This window comes from Capricornis sumatraensis, chromosome 15 (genome assembly GCF_032405125.1).
Source record: "Capricornis sumatraensis isolate serow.1 chromosome 15, serow.2, whole genome shotgun sequence".
In the NCBI taxonomy this organism is placed as follows: domain Eukaryota; kingdom Metazoa; phylum Chordata; class Mammalia; order Artiodactyla; family Bovidae; genus Capricornis; species Capricornis sumatraensis.
Genome location: NC_091083.1, coordinates 55,742,760 through 55,764,214, shown reverse-complemented (window position 1 = coordinate 55,764,214; position 21,455 = coordinate 55,742,760). Strand labels below are relative to the sequence as shown.

At 42.0% G+C, this 21,455-nt stretch overlaps 1 protein-coding gene across 1 annotated transcript in view; it reads left to right on the top strand.

Moving 5' to 3' along the window:
• TMC2 (transmembrane channel like 2) overlaps window positions 1–21,455 on the top strand; it is a 100,660-nt gene that overhangs the window by 5,738 nt on the left and 73,467 nt on the right. The window contains exon 2 of the mRNA XM_068986774.1: window positions 19,799–20,117. Coding sequence (XP_068842875.1) covers window positions 19,799–20,117 — 319 coding nt within the window. The remainder of the gene's footprint in view (window positions 1–19,798; window positions 20,118–21,455) is intronic.

The window sequence follows — 21,455 nt, the reverse complement described above, 5'->3', positions numbered from 1 at the left end:
AAAAGAGTTGGACATGACCGAACGTCTAAACAACAGCAACATGGGAGTCATACCAAGGAAGGATAAGGATGCAATGCAAACAGCAATATTAGAAATAGGGATTATAAAGAACACAGTGAAATGTAGACTTAAGTCTACATAAGAGGAGTAGAACATAGGTAAAGGAACAGAAAGCCGAGAAGCACAGATTATAAAGTAACAGTCTGGGATCTTGTGCCACAGATCTTGGGCACAGCTGTCTATGTCCAAAGGCTGTCTGCTTCAGGATGTTTCCTGAGAACCCTCAGGCTGAGGTCACCAGTAAGGACAGTCTTCCAATAATTTGAGCATGGTTTATGTCTCTTGAGTTGAAGGACATGAATCTAAGAATCAAACTGCTTAAGCATTTCATTACTGTGCTAGTTGTTAACAGTACCTGACAGAGTCCTTCCAGACAGGGTTCTGAGAAAGTAGAAACCTCTACAAAGTTTTTTTTGTAGAAAATAGAAATTCTGGCCCACAGCTGAGGTTTCAAGGAAGCTTTGGGGATACAAATAGTATCTGGAGATAACAGAGACGTAAAACGGCTAGGTTAACTTTTAACCATCAAAAGTGAAATAGTTCATAGCAATAATGAAATTGACAAGGGTTTGGTTGCTTCCATAGCACACAGAACAAACACAGTTAAGGCAATCTTTGAACAAAATATCTATAAGGATTAAGTATGTTTTTATAAACAATGAACATTATGTCAGATTTATAGATGATTGAACAGATAAAGATATGTCTTTATAGATAAAAATATCTTGAAGTATAATACATAATTTAAAACATATACACACATACCAAGACATACCAAGCATATAAGAAAAATATTTCAAGATTATATCAAGTAAAGAGATTTTGTAAATTTGGAGCAGGTCCTAAGCATCTGTATTTTAACGAAACTCCATAGATAAGGCTGATGTTCATCTCCAGTTGAATACTGGAGGCAGATGAAGCACTGACCTTTAAAAGTTAGATTCAAAATTTTAAATTGTTATCAAATAAACATCTTAAATGATAACTGAATTGTGACTGATAATTATAATACTGCCTATCAGGAGAAAATCATCACCAGAACTCTGATTAATAGGAACAAATCATGGCAGAAAAGTCACTGACAAATCTCTAGGAGCAGCCCGTAGAGCATACAATTGCTGAAATATTTATTAACATTTGACTTTACCAGTTTAACCTAGAAAAGTCTCAGCATCTGTTCTGATTGACACCTCTTCCCATGAAACTCCAAATAACTCCAGTAACATATCAAATAACCTTAATAGTTTCTGGTACATCTCTTTTTTGGGAAATGGAAGAGCAAATCTTTGTGACTTCCCAGGGCCGTCTGGGAAGTCACAAAGATAGTTTTAGATACAAAAGATATTCTGAAAGTAGTTTTACTTCATTTTACACTTCCAAATCAGTCTTAGGAAGAAAAATGAAATAAAAAGTTTTCAGATTTGATGGGAATTCCCTGGTGATCCAGTGGTTAGAACTCAGCACTTTCACTGCCATGGGCCCAGGTTCAGTCCTTGGTCAGGGAACTGAGATCCAGCAAGCTGCGCAGTACAGCCACACACACACACAAAAATAGGATTTGAATGCAAGATAGGATCATGGGTGCCTTGGAAACAGTATTTGGCTATTTAGTTGAAAGTGACAAAAAGACTTCAAAAATATATATATACTTAGAAGGTAACGTGATCACCTACAAGAACCTTGGCACTTTCAAAAATGACGAAGCTTTTTTTCCCCTAAATAACCAAAGCCATAATGAAATCAAGACAAAACACAGATAATTATTGGGGGAAGACTCAGAATCTTTGCTATATAGGCAGATAAGTGATGGGAGGATCCTTAATAGTGTAGACGAAGGCAACAAACAGTAAACAATAAAAATAAACAGAAACAAGCCCATCAAAATTGAGCAGATTTTGTTAGAATTTTAACACGCTTATTAGCTTCTCAGACTCATTATTTACTCATCTATAATCCGAGGCCAATTAAATTCACTTTCCATGAACCTTCTCTTATTTTCTGTATCCATTCAGGTTTTGCCCTTCACCATGCTCCTTTAGCTCTGCAACAACCTGTCATTTCATTTTAGGACAAACATGTTCCTTTTCCCTTAACAAAAGTACATTTCTTTACTTTGCATACAGAGTTGTACCTTTCTGTCAGAATGTATCATAGTAGAGTCTCACTGAGTTATAACCCTTAACTGAAGAAGCTTTTGTTTCACAAAACAAGCTGGGAAGATGGAGACTTGTCAGGTGTCACACATCAGCACTTTAGATGAGCAGAACTCATGAGTACACATAACACAACTTTCTACAAACTCAACCCACACATAATTTTCAAAGGGAAAGGAATGTACATGTTCATTTATAGACACGAAGCTATCACTTCTATGTAGCATATTTTTTAAAAAGAAGCAGAAGTATATATACTTAAAATGATGGTGATGTTTAGTCACTAGGTCCTGTCCAACTTTTGCACCCCCATGGACTGTAGCCTGCCAGGCTCCTCTGTCCATGGGATTCTCCGGGCAAGAATACTGGCGTGAGTTGCCATTTCCTTCTCCAGGGGATCTTTCCGACCCAGGGACTGAACCTGGGTCTTCTGCACTGCAGGCAGATTCTTTACAGACTGAGCAATAAAGGAAGCCCATACTTAAAATAATGCTTAGCAATCATGGACAGAGGAGCCTGGCGGGCTATGGTCCATAGGGTCGTGAAGAGTTGAACACAACTGAAGCGATTTAGCATGTAGCACAATCAATGTTTTGGAATTCCATCTTATTTAGAATGAGCTAAGCATTCAATGAATATTCATTAATTCCCCTTAATATCAGTCCAAAGTTTCAAGAGACCTATAGACCTTAGAATTTTTTAAATTAATTAATTAATTATATGTTTGGTGCTGGGTCTTTGTTGCTGCCTTCAGGCTCTCTCTAGTTGCAGGGAGCAGGAGCTACTCTCTACTTGCAGTGCACAGACTTCTCATTGTGGTGGCTTCTTCTTGTTGCGGAGCACTGGCTGTACAACACACAGGCCTCAGTAGTTATGGATCATGGGCTTAGTTGCCCTGCAGTATGGGGAATTTTTCCAGACCAGGGGCCAAACCCATGTCTCTGCATTGGCAACCCCTATACCACTAGGTAAGTCCTAGATCTTGGAAATTAATCTTGAAGCTGGGATACTATAAAATATAAATACTATTGAAATCAAATGTTCATAATAATGAATCAATTAAGCACAAATTTAGGTACTTCATAATTTTAAACATGATGCAGAAATAATGCTGAAAAAACGAGGTCCATTGGAGGAGTGAATGACAAACCACTCCAGTGGTTGTCTCAAGAACCCCACGAACAGTATAAAAAGGCAAAAAGATATGACACTGAAAGATGAGCTTCCCAGGTTGGAAGGTGCTCAATATGCTACTGGGGAAGAGTGGAGCGCAAATCAGTGAACTAAAATGGACAGGAATGGACAAATTTAATTCAGATGACCATTATGTCTACTATTGTGGGCAAAAATCCCATAGAGAAAGTGAAGTAATGCTGATAGTCAACAAAAGAGTCTGAAATACAATACTTGGGTGCAATCTCAACAATGACAGAATGATCTCAGTTCATTTCCAAGCAAACCATTCAACATCATGGTAATCGAGGTCTATTCTCCAACTACTCTAATACCTAAGAAGCTGAAGACCTATCAAGACCTTCTAGAACTAATGCAAAAAAAGATGTCCTTTTCATCATAGGGAACTGGAATGCAAAAGTAGGAAGTCAAGAGATACCTAGAGTAACAGGCAACTCCGGCCTTGGATTACAAAATGAAGCAGGACAAAGGCTAACAGAGTTTTGTCAAGAGAGCATGATGGTTATAGCAAACACCCTTTTCCAACAACACAAGAGATGACTCTACATGCAGACATCACTCAATACCAATATCAGATTAATTATATTATTTGCAGCTGAAGATGGAGAAGTTCTAAACAGTCAGCAAAAACAAGACTTGGAGCTGACTATGGTTCAGATCATCAGCTCCATATAGCAAAATTCTGGCTTAAATTGAAGAAAGTAGGGAAAACCACAAGCTCACTTACATATGACCCAAATCAAATCTCATATGATTCAGTGAAGGTGACAGATAGATTCAAGGGATTAGATCTGATAGACAGGGTGCCTGAAGAACTATGAATGGAGGTTTGTAACACTGTACAGGAGGCAGTGACCAAAATCATCCCAAAGAAAAAGAAATGCATGAAGGCAAAGTAGTGGTCTGAGGAGGCTTTACAAGTAGCTGAGGGAAGAACAGAAGTGAAAAGCAAGGGAGAAAGGGAAGGATACACCCAACTGAATGCAGAATTTAACATAAAAGCAAAAATAGATAAGAAGGCCTTCTTCAATGAACAATGCAAAGAAATAGAGGAAAACAATAGGATGGAGAAGACTAGAGATCCCTTCAAGAAAACTGGAGATATCAAACAAACATTTCATGCAAGGATGGGCATGATTAAGGACAGAAACAGTAAGGATCAAACAGAGGCAGAAGAGATTGAGAAGAGATGGCAAGAATACACAGAAGAATTATACAAAAAGGTCTTAATAACCTGAATAACCATGATGGTGTGGTTATTCACCTAGAGTCAGACATCCTGGAGTGTGAAGTCAAGTGGGTCTTAGGAAGCATTGCTGTGAACAAAGCTAGTGGAGGTGATGGAATTCCAGTTGAGCTATTTCAAATCCTAAAAGATGATGCTGTTAAAGTGTTGCACTCAATATGTCAGTAAACTCGGAAAACCCAGCAGTGGCCACTGAACAGGAAAAAGTTAGTTTTCATCCCAACCCTAAATAAGGGCAGTGCTAAAGAATGTTCTAATTACCAGACAGTTTTGCTCATTTCCTATGCTAGTAAGGTTATGCTCAAAATCCTTCAAGCTAGGCTTTAGCAGTACTTGAATCAAGAACTTCCAGATGTACAAGCTGAGTTTAGAAAAGGCAGAGGAATAAGAGATCAAATTGCCAAGATTTGTTGGATCATAGAGAAAGCAAGGGAATTCCAGAGAAACAGCTATTTCTGTCTCATTGATTATGGTAAAACCTTTCACTGTGTGGATCACAACAAACTGTGGAAAATTCTTTAAGAGATGGGAATACCAGACCATCTTACCTATCTCCTGAGAAACCTGTATGAGGATCAAGAAGCAACAGTAAGAAACTTACGTGGAATGGACTGGTTCAAAATCAGGAAAAGAGTACAAGTCTGTATATTGTCACTCTGTTTAACTTCTGTGCAGAGTATATCATGTGAAATGCTGGGCTGGATGAATCACAAGCTGGAATCAAGACTGCTGGAAGAAATATGAACAACCTCAGATATGCAGATGATACCACTCTAATGGCAGAAAGTGAAGAGGTACTAAAGAGCCTCTTGGTGAGGGTGAAAGAGGAGAGTGAAAAAGCTGGCTTGAAATTCACTATTCAAAAAACAAAGATCATGGCATCCAGTCCTATGACTTCATGGCAGATAGAAGGGATAAAATTAGAAGCTGTGACAGATTTTCTCTTCTTGGGCTCCAAAATCACTGAAGATATTGACTGCAGCTATGAAATTAAAAGACGCTTGCTTCTTAGAAGGAAAGCTATGACAAACCTGGACAGTGTATTAAAAAACAAAGATAGCACTTTGCCAACAAAGGTCTGTATAATCAAAGCTACATTTTTTCCAGTAGTCATGTAGGAGTGAGAGTAGGACCGTAAAGAAGGCTGAGTGCCAAAGAATTGATGCTTTCAAATTATGGTGCTGGAGAAGACTTTTTAGAGTCCCGTGGATATCAAGCTCAAACTAGTCAGTCTTAGAGAGGAAATCAACCCCTAATACTCATTGGAAAGACTGATGCTGAAGCTGAAGCTCCATTACTTCGGCCACCTGATGTGAAGAGCTGACTCAGTGGAAAAGACCTTGATGCTGGGAAAGATTGAAGGCAAAAGGAGAAGAGGGCAGCGAGGATGAGATGTTGGATAGCATCACCAACTCCATGGGCATGAACTTGGGCAAACTCCAGGAGATAGTGAGGGACAGGGAAGCCTAGCATGCTGCAGTCCATGGGATCGCAAAGAGTTGGACACAACTTAGTGATTGAACAACAGCAGAAATAATGCTAGCATATTTAATCAATGAAGCAATTTTAGTTTAGGAAGAACCTAAGTAGAATAAAGCTGCAATATTGGATTATATTTAATGCTGAAAAATCAAAGAAGACATATTTGTTCTTATTAAGCCAGAAATATTAAACTAATTCCCCTGGAGTAGGAAATGGCAACCCACTCCAGTAATCTTGCCTGGAAAATTCTATGGATAGAAGAAGCTGGCAGGCCACAGTCCATAGAATCACAACGAGTTGGACACAACTCAGTGGCTGAGCATGCACACACACGTGCATTAAATTAATTCATTTGCCAAATGCTTATTACTTCCTAGGATTTTTTGGAATATTTAATTTATGTAAATACATTCATATCTTACGAACCAATCGAATGAGCTCCTTTATTTTACTATTACTCATTCACTCATTTACGACTGCACTGCATCTTCAGTGCCGCTTGTGCACTTTCTCCTGTGGTGCCTGAACTCTAAGGCTTGCAGACTTCAGAAGTTGTGGCTTACAGCTCTAGAGAGCAGGCTGAGTAGTGATGCACAGGCTTAGTTGCCCAGTGGCAAGTGGAATCTTTCCAGACCAGGGATCAAACTCATATCACCTGCATTGGCAGGTGGATTCTTAACCACTGGACCACCAGGAAAGTCCCTCCTACAAATTTTAATAAGTTTTATTTTCATTTAAATTTAGTTCAAAGTATTTTAAAATTTCTCTTCAGACTTCTTTATCCCATATGTTGTTTAAAAGTGTTTTGTTCTATCTTCAATCATTTTGGTATTTTTTAAGTTATCTTTCTCTTAGGGATTTTTAATTTAGTTCCATTGTGATCTGACAGCATATTTTGAATAATTTCTGTTCTTTTAAATTTGTTAACTTATGTTTATGGGCCAGAATGTTGTCTATCTTGGTAAGTCCTTCAAGAAGAGTGTATGTTCTGCTGTTGTTGGATGAAATGTTTTATAAATGTCAACTCGCTTCACTTGATTGGTGGTGCTGTTCAATTCAATTATGTCCTTACCGATCTTCTGCCTGCTGTATCTTTCAGTTACTGGTAGATGTGTGTTGAACTCTCCAGCTGTAATGGTGGATTTGTCCATTTCTCCTTGCAGTTTTATCAGATTTTGCCTCACATATTTAGGTGCTCTGTTGTTAGGTGCATAGATATGAGAGATGGTTATGTCGTCTTGGAGAACCAACCTGTTTATTAGTTTTTCACACTTTTTCTTTTGTATTGGGGTATAGTCAGTTAACAAACAGTGTTGTCACAGCTTCAGATGAACAGCAAAGGGACTCAGCCATGCATATATATATATATCCATTCTCCCCCAAATCCCCCTAATGCCCTACTTTATCCCTAGTAACTTTCCCTGCTCTGAAATCTGTGTTGTCTGAAATTAGTACAGTTATTCTAGCTTTCCTTTGGTTACTGTTAGCATATTTTTTCTCCATTCCTTTACTTTTAGTCTATATGTGTCTTTATATTAAGTGGATTTCTTCTAGACAACATATAGTTGTCTTTTTTAATTCACTCTGACAATCTGTGTCTTTAATTGCTATATTTAGACCATTGACAACATTTACCATATTTGTTGCTGTTTTCTATTCATTGCCCTTGTTTTTTGTTCCTATTCTTGTCTTCCACTCTTTTTTCTGCATTTTGTGGTTTTGATTGAGCATTTTATATGACTCCAGTTTCTTTCCTTTGTAGCATTATCAATTACACTCCTTTTTCACTTTTTTTTGGTGGTCGTAGAGTTTGCAATATACAGTTAGGACAAAGTCAAGTCCACTTTCAAACAAAACTATACCTCTTCTTGGGTAGTGCAGGTACTTTATGACAGTGTTCCCAATTCCTTCTCTCATCTCTTTAACACTGTTGTCATTCATTTCACTTACCTATTAGCTATGATCATCTAATATATTGTTGCTATTATTATTTTAAACAAACTCATCTGTTAGATTAAGAATAAGAAAAATAAAATATTTTACATGTCCTTTGTTCCTTCTTAAGTGCTCTTTCTTTATGACCTATGTCATTTTCTTTCTCTCTGAAGAACTTAACTTTTTTTGCAAGGTAAACTGACTCAACTTTTGTTTGTCTGAGAAAGCCTATTTCTCCTTTATGTATGAAGAATAATTTTGTTTAATACAAGATTAGGCTGTGGGGCTTTTTATTCCTTTTATTGCTTTAAAATATTTCACCTCACTCTCTTCTTCCTTGTGTGGTTTCTGAAGAGAAATCTAATGTAATTCTTATTTTTCCTCCTCTATAGGTAAAATGAGTTTTTTTCTTCCTCTCTCTGGCTTCTTTCAAGACTTTCTCTTTGTCTTTGATTCTCTGTAGTTTTAATACAATATGCTTTTATATTGAAGCATATTGGCACTTGTTCTTCCTGTTATTTTCTGAGCTTCCTGCATCTGTGGTTTGGTGGTTGTCATTGATTTTGGACATTTTTCAGCCATTGTTGCTTTAAATAGTTCTATTTTTGTCTCTCTTTCTTCCCTTCTGGTATCCGCATTCCTCTATGTTACACATTTTGTAATGGTCTCACAATTCTTGTGATATTCTGTTCTATCTTTTTTATCCTTTTTTCCTCTTTGCTTTTCAGTTTGGAAAGTTTCTATTGATGTATCTTTCACTCAACTGATTTTTTTCCCTTGACTATGAAAAGTCTACTACTGAACCCATCAAAGGTATCCTTCATCTCTGTTACGGTGTTTTTTGTTCTTATCATTTCCTTTTGATTCTTTTCAAAAGTTTGAATCTCTCTGCTAACATTCAGTTCAGTTCAGTTCAGTCACTTAGTCATCTTCGACTCTTTGAGACCCCATGAGTCACAGCATGCCAGGCCTCCATGTCCATCCATCACCAACTCCCGGAGTTCACTCAGACTCACGTCCATCGAGTCCGTGATGCCATCCAGCCATCTCATCCTCTGTCATCCCCTTCTCCTCCTGCCCTCAATCCCTCCCAGCATCAGAGTCTTTTCCAATGAGTCAACTCTTCACATGAGGTGGCCAAAGTACTGGAGTTTCAGCTTTAGCATCATTCCTTCCAAAGAAATCCCAGGGCTGATCTCCTTCAGAATGGACTGGTTGGATCTCCTTGCAGTCCAAGGGACTCTCAAGAGTCTTCTCCAACACCACAGTTCAAAAGCATCAATTTTTCAGTGCTCAGCCTTCTTCACAGTCCAACTCTCATATCCATACATGACTACTGGAAAAACCATAGCCTTGACTAGACGGACCTTAGTCAGCAAAGTAATGTCTCTGCTTTTGAATATGCTATCTAGGTTGCTCATAACTTTTCTTCCAAGGAGTAAGCCTCTTTTAATTTCATGGCTGCAGTCACCATCTGCAGTGATTTTGGAGCCCCTCAAAATAAAGTCTGACACTGTTTCCACTGTTTCCCCATCTATTTCCCATGAAGTGATGGGACCAGATGTCAAGATCTTCGTTTTCTGAATGTTGAGCTTTAAGCCAACTTTTTCACTCTCCTCTTTCACTTTCATCAAGAGGCTTTTTAGCTCCTCTTCACTTTCTGCCATAAGGGTGGTGTCATCTGCATATCTGAGGTTATTGATATTTCTCCTGGCAATCATGATTCCAGCTTCTGTTTCTTCCAGTCCAGCACTTCTCATGATGTACTCTGCATAGAAGTTAAATAAGCAGGGTGACAATATACAGCCTTGACGTACTCCTTTTCCTATATGAAACTAGTCTGTTGTTCCATGTCCAGTTCTAACTGTTGCTTCCTGACCTGCATACAGATTTCTCAAGAGGCAGGTCAGGTGGTCTGGTATTCCCATCTGTCTCAGAATTTTCCACAGTTTATTGTGATCCACACAGTCAAAGGTTTTGGCATAATCAATAAAGCAGAAATAGATGTTTTTCTGGAACTCTCTTGCTTTTTCGATGATCCAGTGGATGTTGGCAATTTGATCTCTGGTTCCTCTGCCTTTTCTAAAGCCAGCTTGAACATCTGGAAGTTCACAGTTCACGTATTGCTGAAGCCTGGCTTGGAGAATTTTGAGCATTACTTTACTAGCCTGTGAGATGAGTGCAATTGTGCGGTAGTTTGAGCATTCTTTGGCATTGCCTTTCTTTGGGATTGGAATGAAAACTGACCTTTTCCAGTCCTGTGGCCACTGCTGAGTTTTCCAAATTTGCTGGCATATTGGGTGCAGCACTTTCACAGCATCATCTTTCAGGATTTGAAATAGCTCAACTGGAATTCCATCACCTCCACTAGCTTTGTTCGTAGTGATGCTTTCTAAGGCCCACCTGGCTTCACATTCCAGGATGTCTGGCTCTAGATGAGTGATCACACCATCATGATTATCCAGGTCGTGAAGATCTTTTTTGTACAGTTCTTCTGTGTATTCTTGCCACCTCTTCTTAATATCTTCTGCTCTGTTAGGTCCATACCATTTCTGTCCTTTATCGAGCCCATCTTTGCATGAAATGTTCCCTTGGTATCTCTAATTTTCTTGAAGAGATCTCTAGTCTTTCCCATTCTGTTCTTTTCCTCTATTTCTTTGCATTGATCACTGAAGAAGGCTTTCTTATCTCTTCTTGCTATTCTTTGGAACTCTGCATTCAGATGCTTACATCTTTCCTTTTCTCCTTTGCTTTTTGCTTCTCTTCTTTTCACAGCTATTTGTAAGGCCTCCTCAGACAGCCATTTTGCTTTTTGCATTTCTTTTCCATGGGGATGGTCTTGATCCCTGTCTCCTGTACAATGTCACGAACCTCATTCCATAGTTCATCAGGCACTCTATCTATCAAATCTAGGCCCTTAAATCTATTTCTCACTTCCACTGTATAATCATAAGGGATTTGATTTAGGTCATACCTGAATGGTCTAGCAGTTTTCCCTACTTTCTTCAATTTAAGTCTGAATTTGGTAATAAGGAGTTCATGATCTCAGCCACAGTCAGCTCCTGGTCTTGTTTTTGCTGACTGTATAGAGCTTCTCCATCTTTGGCTGCAAAGAATATAATCAGTCTGATTTCAGTGTTGACCATCTGGTGATGTTCATGTGTAGAGTCTTCTCTTGTGTTGTTGGAAGAGGGTGTTTGCTATGACCAGTGCCTTTTCTTGGGAAAACTCTATTAATCTTTGCCCTGCTTCATTCTGCATTCCAAGGCCAAATTTGAATATTAATCATAGTTATTCTTAAATTCTTGGTCTGATAATTCTAAAATCTCTGCCGTATCTGAGTCTAATTCTGATATTTTCTCTGTCTCTATAAATTTTTTTTTTTTTCCTCTTAGTGTGCCTTGTAATGTTTGTTGAGAGTCAGCATGATGTACTGGGTAAAAGGAATTGAGGTAAATAGGCCTTTAGCATGAGGTTTTATTTTTGTCTGGCTAGGTGTTAGACTGTGTTCATTGTTCATTGTAGTTGTAGGTGTAAGAGAACTCAGTTTCCTTTAGTGTTCTTGTTCTTGTCTCTCCAGATGTTTTGAGTTTACTTGGGAACTCCTTTTTATTTTAGTCTGAGCCTTGCAGTTCTTTCCATTGTCATCTCCTCTGATTATATCAGAGTCCTGTTGATGTAGTGGTGAGATAAGGGGCAGGGGAAGTCCTATAATCTTGAGACTAGATTTCAGTCTTTCGTGAGCCTGTGTCTCTAGGCTGTGACCTTCACAAATGTTTCTCAGCCTTCTTCTGCTAGCCTTCAGTGAGACTAATTATCTAGAGGTCTGGAGTGGGGTACTTCCCTTCCTCCAGGTCAGTTAAACTGGTAAACTCTGGTCAGTTAGGCTCACTCTGGGAAAATAGTTTCCCTGGAGCCTAAGTGTAAGGGAAAAACTCAATTTTTTCTTTCCCACATAGGGAAATACTCAGTTCTTCCCTACTGTGAGTTTCTTCCCTGTCTGTCTCCTTGATCACTTACACAGAATATTTCACTTCTGACATTTCACCAGATGAGTGGATATTTTTCCTTATAACAAACAATTCTCTATGACATTAGCTGGGTGTCCCACAATATAAGTCAATTCTGACACTACCTGCCCAAAGATAGCATCAGACCCCACACTCATTTCCTCAAGACTACAACCCACTTCAGACACCAATCACAAGCCCAGGTGCTTCTGACCAACCAGCTATAGATCAAAGGTTCCAAAGACCCCCTCCTTGTGTTCAGTTAATTTGCTAATGTAGCTCACAGTTCAGTTCAGTTCAGTCGCTCAGTCGTGTCCGACTCTTTGCGACCCCATGAATCGCAGCACGCCAGGCCTCCCTGTTCATCACCAACTCCCGGAGTTTACTCAGACTCACGTCCATCGAGTCCGTGATGCCATCCAGCCATCTCATCCTCGGTCGTCCCCTTCTCCTCCTGCCCCCAATCCCTCCCAGCATCAGAGTCTTTTCCAATGAGTCAACTCTTCACATGAGGTGGCCAAAGTAATGGAGTTTCAGCTTTAGCATGATTCCTTCCAAAGAAATCCCAGGGTTGATCTCCTTCAGAATGGACTGGTTGGATCTCCTTGCTCACAGAACTCAGAGAAATGTTTATTTACGTTTACTAATTTACTAAGGGACGTAATAAAGAATGGGCTTCCCTGGTGACTCAGATGGTAAATCTGACTGCCAATGCAGGAGATGTGGGTTTGATCCCTGGGTCAGGAAGATCCCCTGGAGAAGGGAATAGCTACCCACTCCATTATTCTTGCTTGAAGAATTCCATGGACAGAAGAGCCTAGTGAGCTACAGTCTACGAGGTTGCAAAGAGTCAGACACGACAGAGCGACTAACACGACAACAACATGGTAGAGAATGGGCTCTCCAGGGTACTAGTGGTAAAGAAAAATTAGTCACTCAGTCGTGTCGGACTCTTTGTGACCCCACGGACTGTAGCCCGCCAGGCTCCTCTACCCATGGAATTCTCCAGGCAAGAATACTGGAATGGGTTGCCATTCCCTTCTCCAGATATTCCCAACCCTGTGATCGAACCCAGGTCTCCCACACTGAAAGTGAAGTCGCTCAGTCATGTGCAACTCTTTGTGACCCCATGGACTGTAGCCTACCAGGATCCTCCATCCATTGATTTTTCCGGGCCAAGAGTACTGGAGTGGGTGGCCATTTCCTTCTCCAACACTACGGGCAGATTTTTTTGCCATCTGAGCCACCAGGAAAGCCTGCTAAAGAATCTGCCTGCTAATTCAGGAGACATAAGAGACGCAGTTTTGATCCCTATGTCAAGAACATCCCGTGGAGGGCATGGCAACCCACTCCAGTGTTCTTGCCTGGAGAATCCCAGGGACAGAGGAGCCTGGCAGGCTACAGTCTATAGGGTCACAAAAAGTTGGACACAACTGAAACAACTTAACATGCATGCACATGATAAAGAATACAGATGAAGAGATACAGACAGCAAGTCTGGGAGTTGGGGTATGTCACCCTCCTGGTCTGTGGATGTGTTTACTCATCTGGAAGCTCTCCAAATCCACTGTTACTGGAATTTTATGGAGACTTCCTCACATAGACATTAGCAATTTTTACCTTCCTTTCTAGCCCCTCTCCCAGCTCTTGAGGATGGGAGTGGGGTAGGGATGACAATTCCAAGCTTCTAATCATGGAGTGGTTTTTCTGGTGATCAGCCCCCATCTAGCCATTCAGGAGCCCTCCAGAGTTACGTCTTTAGAACAATAGATGCTCCTAGTGTTTTTAGGGTTTTACAGAGATTTTAGGACCTCTGTGCCAGAAAGTGGGGACAGAGACCAATGCACATTTTCCATTATCTCACAATAGGCCTTTGTTAAAGAGAACACTTTGTTAAAGAGAACAGTTTGTTAAAGAGAGACACTCTTAGTTTTCATATTTTAAAGTAATAACATTCTCCTCCCCCTGCTGGAAGCACCAGGGATTTTTCTCCAGTCTCCACAGTGAGAACCTATTAGGGCTCCCAGGAGGTAAAACTCATTTAAGTGTGCCCCCTAGGGAAAGGAGAAAAGGAAAGATATACCCATTTGAATGCAGAGTTCCAAAGAATAGGAAGGAGAGATAAGAAAGTCTTCCTCAGTGATCAATGCAAAGAAATAGAGGAAAACAATAGAATGGGAAAGACTAGAGATCTCTTCAAGAAAATTAGAGATACCAAGGGAACATTTCAGGCAAAGATGGGCACAATAAAGGACAGAAATAGTATGGACCTAACAGAAGCAGAAGATATTAAGAAGAGGTGGCAAGAATACACAGAGGAACTATACAAAAAAGATCTTCATGACCCAGGTAATCATGATGGTGTGATCCACTCACCTAGAGCCAGACATCCTGGAGTGTGAGGTCAAGCAGGCCTTAGGAAGCATCACTATAAACAAAGCTAGTGGAGGTAATGGAACTCAAATTGAGCTATTTCAAATCCTAAAAGATGATGGTGTTAAAGTGCTGCACTCAATATGCCAGCAAATGTGGAAAACTCAGCAGTAGCCACAGGCCTGGAACAGGTAAGTTTTCATTCCCATCCCAAAGAAAGGCAATGCCGAAGAATGCTCAAACTACCACACAATTACAGTCACCTCACACGCTAGGAAACTAAATGCTCAAAATTCTCCAAGCCAGGTTTCAACAGTACATGAACCATGAACTTCCAGATGCTCAAGCTGCATTTAGAAAAGGCAGAGGAACCAAAGATCAAATTGCCAACATCCATTGGAGCATAGAAAAAGCAGGAGAATTCCAGAAAAACATCTACTTCTGCTTTATTGACTACACCAAACCCTTTGACTGTGTGGATCACAACAAACTGTGGAAAATTCTTAAAGAGATGGAAATACTAGACCACCTGACCTGCCTCCTGAGAAATCTGTATGCAGGTCAAGAAGCAACAGTTAGAACTGGACATGAACAATAGACTGGCTCCAAATAGGGAAAGGAGTACATCAAGTATTGTCACCCTCCTTATTTAACTTATATGCAGAGTACATCATGAGAAATGCTGGACTGGATGAAGTACAAGCTGGAATCAAGATTGCCAGGAGAAATATCAGTAACCTCAGATATGCAGATGACACCACCCTTATGGCAGAAAGCTAAAAAGAACTAAAGAACCTCTTGATGAAAGTGAAAGAGGAGAGTGAAAAAGTTGGCTTAAAACTCAACATTCAGAAAACTAAGATCATGGCATCCGGTCCCATCAGTTCATGGGAAATAGATGGGGAAACAGTAGAAAGAGTGACAGACTTTTTTTTTTGGGGGGGGGGCTCCAAAATCACTGCAGATTGTGACTGCAGCCATGAAATTAAAAGACGCTTACTCCTTAGAAGAAAAGTTATGACCAATCTAGATAGCATATTAAAAAGCAGAGACATTACTTTGCCAACAAAGATCTGTCTAGTCAAAGCTATGGTTTTTCCAGTGGTCATGTATGGATGTGAGAGTTGAACTATAAAGAAACCTGAGCACCGGAGAACTGATGCTTTTGAACTATGGTGCTGGAGAAGACTCTTGAGAGTCCCTTGGACAGCAAGGAGATCCAGCCAGTCAATCCTAAAGAAAATCAGTCCTGAGTGTTCATTGGAAGGACTGATGTTGAAGCTGAAACTCCAATATTTTGGCCACCTGATGTGAAGAACTGACCTATTTGAAAAGACCGTGATGCTGGGAAAGACTGAAGGCAGGAAAAGGGGATGACAGAGGATGAGATGGTTGGATGTCATCACCAACTCAATGGGCATTAGTTTGAATAAGCTCCTGGAGTTGGTGATGGACAAGGAAGCCTGATGTGCTGCAGTCCATGGGGTCACAAAGAGTCAGACACAACTGAGCGACTGAACTGAACTGAACCTCCTCCAAAGACTGGACCCTGCAGTTTTTAACTCTCAAGTTAGTCCACACTGAACCTCCAGCATTTCATCCATTACAGTTTGTATTCCTACCAGTAATAGCCATGCTTTTTATCTTCTAAAGTCTGATCCTATAGCACCTTGAGGCTTTGCTGGCCCTGGAAAGACAGCCCTCCCAGTTTTAGCTAATTCTTACAGACAGCAGACAAGTCATCTGCAAGCTTTCCTTTCATATGCAAACCCACCAACCCAGAGCTTATAAGCTCAACCACCTCCTTATTAAGTTCATACGCTGGACTTCTATCCATCCACCTTATTCAACCCAGGACCTGTTACCAGAAAACTAGGGAAAGTCCCTATGCTTCAGGGCCCACTGAAATTACTCAAAATAGCCAATCCTAACTCTGCATATGCTGGCTGATCCCTTCCTTTCCCTCAAAACTATAACATTTCTTCCCCACATCTTTCCTTTCTGCCTTGCCATTGACTGAACCTGCTGCTGCTTCATGTGGCCCTTTGTGGCGTGGTGTCTCTTGGGATCTGAAAGTACATGACGATCATTTCCATGTCTGAGTATCTTACCATACCTAATTAAAATAAGCCCTGAATGCTCTTCCATTGGGCTTCCCTGGTGGCTCAGCGGTAAAGGATCCGCCTGCAGTGCAGGAGATAAGGGTTCGGTCCCTGGGTTGAAACGATCCCCTGGTGAAGGAAATGGCAACCCACTCCAGTATTCTTGCCTAAGAAATCGCAAGGACAGAGGAGCCTAGCAGGCTACAGTCCATGGGGTCACGAAAGAGCCGAATACAACTTAGCAGTGGAACAACAACAACTCTTCCTTTAAGCACTACAAGTACTGGCTTCCATGGAGGGCTTCTGCTCAAGATAAGCTATGATTCTCTGCCTCTCTCTCCAGTTTCTGGACAGTACCCTGCCCTACAAACCCAATTCTCTGATGAATCTATTTATAATTGTTTTTTAGTTTGTTCAGATTTTTTTTCTTATTGTTAGGATGGAGCTCTTTACATATTGGAGTGAAACCCAGAAGCCCAATCAGTTAATTTTCTTACCTATTTTCTCTATGTTCTTAGCCAAGGCAGAACAATTCTTTGTCCAGTATCCTTTGTGGTTATAGTTTCTCCAAGTATCTTTATCAATAAACTCCCTACATTGGGGTTTGAATACTGAAGGGGACCTTTATAAAAGCATGAACTGACCATATCTTCTCTGATGAAAATATTTCTGGGTCTTTCCCACCCACTCACTACCTAACCTCCCCTATACCCACCCACTGCACACACATACACACACACACACACACACACACACCAACACACACACACTCTGTTTTCAGGTCCTAGTTTAGAAGTTTCTTCCTCCAGTTCTGGGTAAAACTCACCACAGTAGTTCTTGAATCCTACAATATCCTACCTTGAGATCCAAGAAGAGAATTTTGGGTAGTTTTTCTTTGAAACTCTAAGTAAATTCTGCTTGCTAAATCCAGCATGTTCCAGCTTATATCACACTTGTAGACATATTTTTTCAGTTGAATTTACCTACCGCACTTTGAGATAGGTGTCTATAGATAGATCAGGTCCCCTGGAAGAGATGGGGATTCCTGATGCCTGTGATTTATTGAGGGCAGTTCTCAGGAAATAAGCAGTAAGGGAAGCAGGACAGATCAAGGGAAGAAGCTGAGCAAAGATGTGTGTTCAGCTGGAGTCTAGCCTCTGCCTGATCCCATGGGGAGCCCTGGAACATGAATGAACCACCAGCCTTACTCTGCCTGGAGGCCAGAGGACTGGACATTTGTATTCCATATCAGTTAGCAATTGTCTGTCAACTGACTTGAAGAGAGGGGACAAATGTAAACTCCCAGGCATTTACCAGCAAGACGGTTTCCATCAACCTTGGGCTCCCTTGGGAAGGGAGAAGCTATGAACTGTCAGGGCCAAGATGCAGAGCAGCTAAGGAACAATGCAGATAATGGAGGTCTGGTTAGACCACCAACAGCATACCCACAAGGAAACTGACTTAGGAGAATAGGCAACCTGCCCAGAGTTACCCAGGTAATAACCAGCAGAACAAGGCTTCAGACTCAGGTATCCAGACTCAATCCCCAGCTCAGCCTGCCCAAATCCACCAGTGACCAGTTTTTGTTGCTGTTTCACAGGGTGGCTTGCTTCTCAGAATGCAAAGCACAGGGATCAGGGAAGCAGTGAGGAAAACTCTCTGTGGCTGCTACATTACATGCACAACCTTGAGAAGCTGGAAAGGGAGTGGGACAGAGGCAAGAATTTGAGAACTTGGGACTCCTTGTCCTGGACTCCATCGCTGATGCGACTGCCACTGGGGATGCTGGGTGACAAAACTCCACTCTGTTCTGTTTTGCCCAAAGTTGGGGCTCTCACAACTCTGTTGGGAAAATCAGCCTGGTCATAATCAGGCAGAAAAGCCTGGGTGGGGAGCCACTGTGAACAGTGAGAAACTGTGCTCTGCAGCCAATCGGGTTCCAGGTGCCCACCTAGAGCACAAACGTGGCAAGGCAGGCTGAAGGGGCAGTGAGGGAGAGGCCTTTGTTGTGTACTTCCCATGAACCAGATCCTTTATTCCTAGTTAAATTAACCCAACCACGTGGGGAAATAGCAGCTACTAGAGCCATTTTACAGATGAGAAAACTGAGGTGCAGTAAAGCTAAGTAGTGTATCTGTGGTCACAGAGATAAGTAAAAGATGGAACTGATATGTTCATGCAGACTGGCCTAACTCCAAACCTGTGTTCTTTTTACAAGTAAGATCTTATTTCTGGATAAGAGTATCAGAGTAATGATGTCTGTTCTCAGATGTCAGTCACTGTGTCATGTTCATTAACAAGCTGTTGGAGTGGTAACATCCCCATGTTAGAGATGAGCTGAGACCCAGAGAGGTTAAGTGACTGGCTCAAAGACATCCTGCTAGTAAGTGATGGAGAGGCTGCTTAATAATACTAGAACCACATTACAATTTTTCCTGTGTTTAATGTTGTAAATGCCCACATAGGATGGCTGTGCTTAAACAAGGGGTTGGGCAAGCTATTGCAGAAAGATCACACTGTAGAGCAGATTCTGTTTAGCCAGGCCTTTTGCCAGTGTTATAAAGTAGTGGTTTAAAATAGCAGCATCAAAAAATAAAATAACAGCATCAAGGTTGGGGCAGTGCTGAGGAACAGGATAGGCTCTGACAGCTGTCCTGTCTCTCATGTCAGGCAGGACACATGCGGGGAGAGCCCCTGGAGAGTGGAGCCAGCGGGCCAGTGGTCCAGCCTTACCAAACAGAGGCCCACGCTTGGGCTTGGCCCTGGGCAGAAGGAGAGGACTCAGCTGTGACCCCACGGGACTGCACCCCAAGCAGAGGAAGGCCTGGGTCTCTAGCTGGGTTTAGATGAGAGTGTGGGAGTGCCTGCTGCTCAGGGGAGAGAGACCTTAGCTCTCACCCCAGACCAGAGGCTCTATCTGAAAGAGCCTTTGGAACCAGTAAGCTCCAGGAAGTATCTTTTTTAAAAAACCTATTTATTCATTTATTTTGGCTGCACCAGGTCTTGGTCGTGGGCGTGAAAGATCTTTTAGTTGCCATGCTAACTCTTAGTTGTGACAGGTGAGATCTAGTTCCCTGATCAAGGATCCAACCTGGCTCTCTGGTTGGGAGCAGGAGTCTTAGCCACTGGACCACCAGAGAAGTTCAAAGGGAGCCTCTTGAATGTCTGACTTCTCACAGCTGGGGGCACTTTCCTGGGGAGGAGGCCCGTGAGCCCAGAACTACTTATTCGCTGCCCTTGCAGGTGACAGGTCCAGGAGGAGCCCCTCGATGAAGCGGCCTCATCGAGCCGAGGAGGCGCCAGGCCGGCGCAGAGCCCAGCCAGGACAGAAGGAGCGGGCCGGAGGCAGCCCGGGGTCCGGGTCTCCTCGGAGGAAGCAGGCCGAGCGCAGGGGACGCCGGGAGCTGCTGGGGGACCGGGAGCGGGGGTCAGCAGAGAAGATCTGCAGAGGGAGGAGGAAGAAGGATGGGAGGGCTTCCCTCAGGGAGCAGAGAGCTCCTTCAAAGAAGGAAAAGGAGGTCCGGAGGAAGGAAGAGGTGTGGAAGCAGCTGAAGAAACACAGGTGTGTTGTGACCCGACTTCAGGCGCGTTTCAAAGCGCCCTCTCCCTCCTGCCAGCCCTGCTCCCTCCCTTGATAAGGGTCAGGTGCCTTCATCCTCCCTACCCCTCCCACGAATGGACGGCCCTTGCTCTCTCCAGCCTCCCTCTGCCTCTACCTTCCTCCCTGCCCAGCTCACCGCTGGGGCCAACCGGGATGAGGATCACACTCATCCCAGGTGGCATGGCCCTGCCCACTGTTGTCCCAACCCCCTCCAGTAGGGCAGGTGCAAGCGGAGGCTGTGAATGGGGAGGTGACAAGATCCCAGATCTCCTGAATTTCAGTCGTAGTGGTGACTCACTACAGCTCTTGAAGAGGAGCTGAGAGAATTTTACAATTAATTATTAAAAATTAAAAATTCTAAATTTCTAGTTAAAATTGGAAATTAAAAATTAAAATTGAATTTAGGAGTCATAAGAGGGCTTAAGCATGCCGTTTCCCAACCTGATCTGCATCCTCTTCTGTGAAATATGGTTTTGATCTAGAAGAACTTCAAGAGTTCAGAAGCTCAGAAATCCCAGGATTAGGGGGTTTATTTGCTATATTTCCTTTGTTACATTAGCATTGGCATACGGGGGGTTAATTGACAGAGTCAGCGTATGGAATCAACAAGTTGGGGTTTTAGTTTCATTTTTTTTGCTACCAATTTTGATGAACCATCTCCCTCTCTTTGCCTCCCTCTTCCACTTTACTTTGCATCACTTCTCAGGATGTTTTAAGAATCCCCATTGATAATGGGTGAAGAGGCTTTAGAAACAGAGATACTAGGATTATGGCAAAGAGTTGATACTCCTTCCACCCATTTCTAATAAACCTTATTTGCCCACACCCTCACTCAGGTATTCCACTGTACATCTCCAACTTTACAGAGGGGAAATTAAGGCCCTCAAAAGGGGCCACTGATTTCTTCCATCGCCCCTGCCAGCCATCCCTGGCTCCCTTAGGGCTTTTGTCTATTGTCTGGTTGTCCCTAGCCCTGGACTAACGGGATACAGGATGCATGGTGCCCCTAGCAACTTAGAACTTGAATACATCATTGTCAGAGTGTCCTGAATTTTAGAAGGAGGCTGTCCCATCCTGTCTGGAAGGCAGATGCAAAGTAAAGGATAAGGACTCAATTGTGCCATTTTCAGCTTCATGCCGTAGCAGGGCATAGAGATGAAAAATATCCAGCCTTCTTCCCCAGAGGCTGACAGTCTGACATGTGAAATAAGACAGGGTTATCAGCTATCATTGGAGAAGGCAATGGCAAACCACTCCAGTACCCTTGCCGGGAAAATCCCATGGACGGAGAAGCCTGGT